This window comes from Fulmarus glacialis, unplaced genomic scaffold (assembly GCF_000690835.1).
Source record: "Fulmarus glacialis isolate BGI_N327 unplaced genomic scaffold, ASM69083v1 scaffold32910, whole genome shotgun sequence".
Classification (NCBI taxonomy): domain Eukaryota; kingdom Metazoa; phylum Chordata; class Aves; order Procellariiformes; family Procellariidae; genus Fulmarus; species Fulmarus glacialis.
Genome location: NW_009186437.1, coordinates 3,871 through 7,438, shown reverse-complemented (window position 1 = coordinate 7,438; position 3,568 = coordinate 3,871). Strand labels below are relative to the sequence as shown.

General features: G+C 33.6%; 1 protein-coding gene across 1 annotated transcript in view; it reads right to left on the bottom strand.

The window, feature by feature from the left end:
- The window catches only part of KIF15 (kinesin family member 15), a gene marked incomplete at its 3' end in the record, with an annotated part of 34,922 nt that overhangs the window by 28,844 nt on the left and 2,510 nt on the right, over window positions 1-3,568 (bottom strand). Inside the window, 5 exon segments of the mRNA XM_009587824.1 lie at window positions 1-27; window positions 711-890; window positions 1,281-1,378; window positions 2,306-2,343; window positions 3,488-3,564. The exon segment at window positions 1-27 is cut by the window's left edge and continues 29 nt beyond it. Coding sequence (XP_009586119.1) covers window positions 1-27; window positions 711-890; window positions 1,281-1,378; window positions 2,306-2,343; window positions 3,488-3,564 — 420 coding nt within the window.

Below are 3,568 nucleotides of genomic sequence, written 5' to 3'. Positions count from 1 at the left end.
ACGGTTTCTCCAGCCCATAGTTAATACCTAAGCATGAAAAAGACATCAAATAATATCAAGTATCTCAGACTGTATCCAGTATTTACATACAGGTGACAAACAGTAGTAAGCATATTTCAGTGTAACAGCTTTCAAAAATCTCAAGGACAAAGACTTTTTTACTTTTTTCCAATAGAAGTATTTTAAAAGTGAAAAAATATAGCTACAGTCCAGCTCAATACAAACACTAATTATAATATGCACTTTTTTCCTCCAAGAGTGCCATTGCCATTTGAAAGCATAACATATTCAATACTAGCGTACGTTAGCAGTACACAAGGAAAAAAAAAATTTAAAGTCACAGTAGTACTATGTGTATGTGTTTCATTCATGGAGAAATAAACCTGACAACTTCTGGAACATACACTGCCTAATTAGCAGGAGATGTAGTTTTCTGTTGCTATTTCAGAGATGTGTAGGGCATTTTTTAAAGATTACTGTAATTGCAATTCATATGTTCCAAACTCCAGAACTATGATTTCTCAGATGTGTGGGATAGTCAGGAAGCATTGCCTAGAAACAGCTTTTTACACTGTTTTTTGGAGGATGGAGATAGGGGAAGAGGGTGTCACAGACACCGTGAAAAAAACCCGTGCTTTAATCAAAGAGGAATATTTACCAAATAAGCATCAAGATAAATAGTCCAAACATTAAAAAGTGACAAAAAATACCTGGTATGCTTCAGCAGCAGATGACAACACCTGTTCAACAGCACCATCAACAAAGACTCCCTTCTTGATGTGTTCTCTGAGAAAGAGTCCAGCTGAAGCAGAATCTAGCAAGTCAAATATCTGTTCATTGTAGATTTCAATAAATGAGCATTTGCAGAGAAAACTCTTTCCACTGCCAGCCTGTAAAACACAGTAATTTACACTATAAACAGATTGGGTTTATTAAGTCTGGCATTGTATGGCAGTGAGTATCTTTTTATACATATCTAAAGCTACTAGTCTGCATATATATTCTGCATACTATACATTTCTGATGCCCAGATGACAACCAACACCCAGAAACTTAGATGCATTTTTAGACCCAAAATATAGGCACGCTTGTGTCTGAAGAAAGCATACTATGATTTGGTAGAGTACTAGACACAAGCATTTCTCATTAATAAATTTCATGCAAGACAGCAATAATCCTGGAAACTTAACTGCTAGACACCGGGCTTACCAAACAGCCTGAGCTAATCTTTAATGAGACACATTACTTTCACTGCAGTAATAAGTATAAAATAAATGTACCTTTTCTTTTTCACGTTCAATTAGAAAAAATAAGTATTCAAAGCTCCGTGGAATTACACCTCTCAGACTGTGAGTGAAATTATCAGAATCAGATGGTCCTAAAGAGATTTTTAATTTAAAAAAATTTAATTAGTACTACTCAAGAATAATGGTTGATCTTTTCAAGATGTCATTATAGAAGACTTCAGCAACCAGGTTTTAGTCAGTTTACAGCAAAACCACAGAAGACATGCAATAAAATAAACTTTCAAGATCTAAGATAATATTCCATAATCAAACTACTATATGTAGTCTAAATGATGTTTGTGAAAGTTTATTTTACCTGTCCATAGGTTACCGAAGTCTAAAATAGTATAAACTACTTGGACTTCCATAGAAAACATGTACAGATGTGCAGGTACGTCAATACAGCTACCTTAACCCTGATTTGAAGAACCAGAAAGATGGGGTAGATTTGTCTCCATGTTTAGTTAATTTCTATGTAGTCCTTGAAAACATGTTGGCCAAACTGGTTTTGGTTATTTCAATAATTTTCTAATGTCAAGTACAATATTAATGCATTTAAAATCACCACTGTATGAAGAACAAGATTACAAGTGGATCCCCTCATATACAAAGAAGCCTTCAATTCCTAGTTGGGTAGGAAGCAGTTATTTTGAAAACCTCACTATACCTTAATATGGAGGACCCTTGCATACTAGAATATTTTTCTACACAAGCAGTAGAAATACTCATTTTTGAGAAAATTTACTAAAAGTGTTTGATTTAATTGAAAAGCTTCTCTCCTGTTAAAAACAGAAAAAAAAATCTACATCTTCAAAAAGATAAAGGAGAGTACCTATACTTCACTCTTTTGATATAAAAGAAGAACTGCACTGAGCACTACACCATTTCTTAAACCTTAAAGTTATCTGCAGGAATACAAATCTAAATCATCCCTGGTGTTTAGGCAAGACAACATTTCAAGTCAAGACAAAAAAACCATTAAGAAACCACTGAAAGATTAAGCTCTCTCATCCACTTACCCATCATAGTAAAGGTTTTTCCTGACCCAGTCTGGCCACTAACAAAAAAAAAAAAAAAAAAAAGAGTCAGATAAAGCTTTATTCTGGCTCTGAATTTTTCATTAATCTGCATCTTTTAAGGAGAACTCACAGCTTAAGATGAAAAAAAAAAATTCTTCTAAACTGAAGATAAAAAGAGACAGAGGCAAGCTGAGAAATCAGTCAGCTAAAAAGGTATAAAAATAGAACAGCAAATTTGACCATGAAATTCTGTTAGATAAATCACCTTTTCTCTCCCCCACTACCCACCATTTTCTTCCTTATTTCTGTTGCAAAGGGAAATAGTGGAACTTAGCATTAAAATGAAGGCTTTCAAATAAATACATTAAACTAATTTTGGAATCAATCTTTTGGGGTTTATGTGACTCAGCAGTGCACATAAACCCAAAATGAGAAAAAGACTTTTAAGTTGAATATATCCGGTATTTTTTAACCATAGTTATTAATCATGCTAGAGAAACTTCGGCAATTTCACTTCATTTTTCCACGTTTGTATATTGTAACAAAATAGACTTCACTTCACAGTTTTACAAATGCTGTGCTAGGCTAAAAAACCCAGTAAGGTTTTAATTAGATCAGTCCTTCAAGTTAGCATTTTTGACCAAAGTGCTTACTCAGTTTTCAAAATGAAAAAATATTGAGAGTTAATATAATGATATTCATGCTACTAGTCATGGATATATTTCTACCTTGAGAACATTTTGAAAGTTAAAGTTATCATTCATGAGTTTTCCCACAGGCAGCTAAGACTCAGGAAAGAGTTGAGCTGGCCAAATATCAAGTTAAAGCAATTTTCATTCCATTTTACTATGGACATACTGAAAACAACTAGCTTTCTCTTTAACAGTAGAATAAAACTTCTAGTTTTTAGACAAAAAATAGTAAAATTGAAGTGAATTTTCAATCCACATTATTGGCCTTAAATATTAGAAGCATAACACCTACAAATAGATTGTTCCGAAAGAGGAATAAGAAGTACTCTTCAATACTGCAGGAACATTCCCTATGTTGTGCTGCACTAAGGAAGCACTTTCAAAGTTAACTGTAACGTTAAGCAGGCTCTGGCACTTAAAACCACAACTCCTCACTAACACAATCTCCTCAAATGTTGCAATTACTATGAAATACCATTAAATGACTTACTATGCAAAGATGGTTCCATTGTAGCCATTCATACAAGATTCAACAATATTTTTGGCCACACTTGAGAACACTGATTCCTGG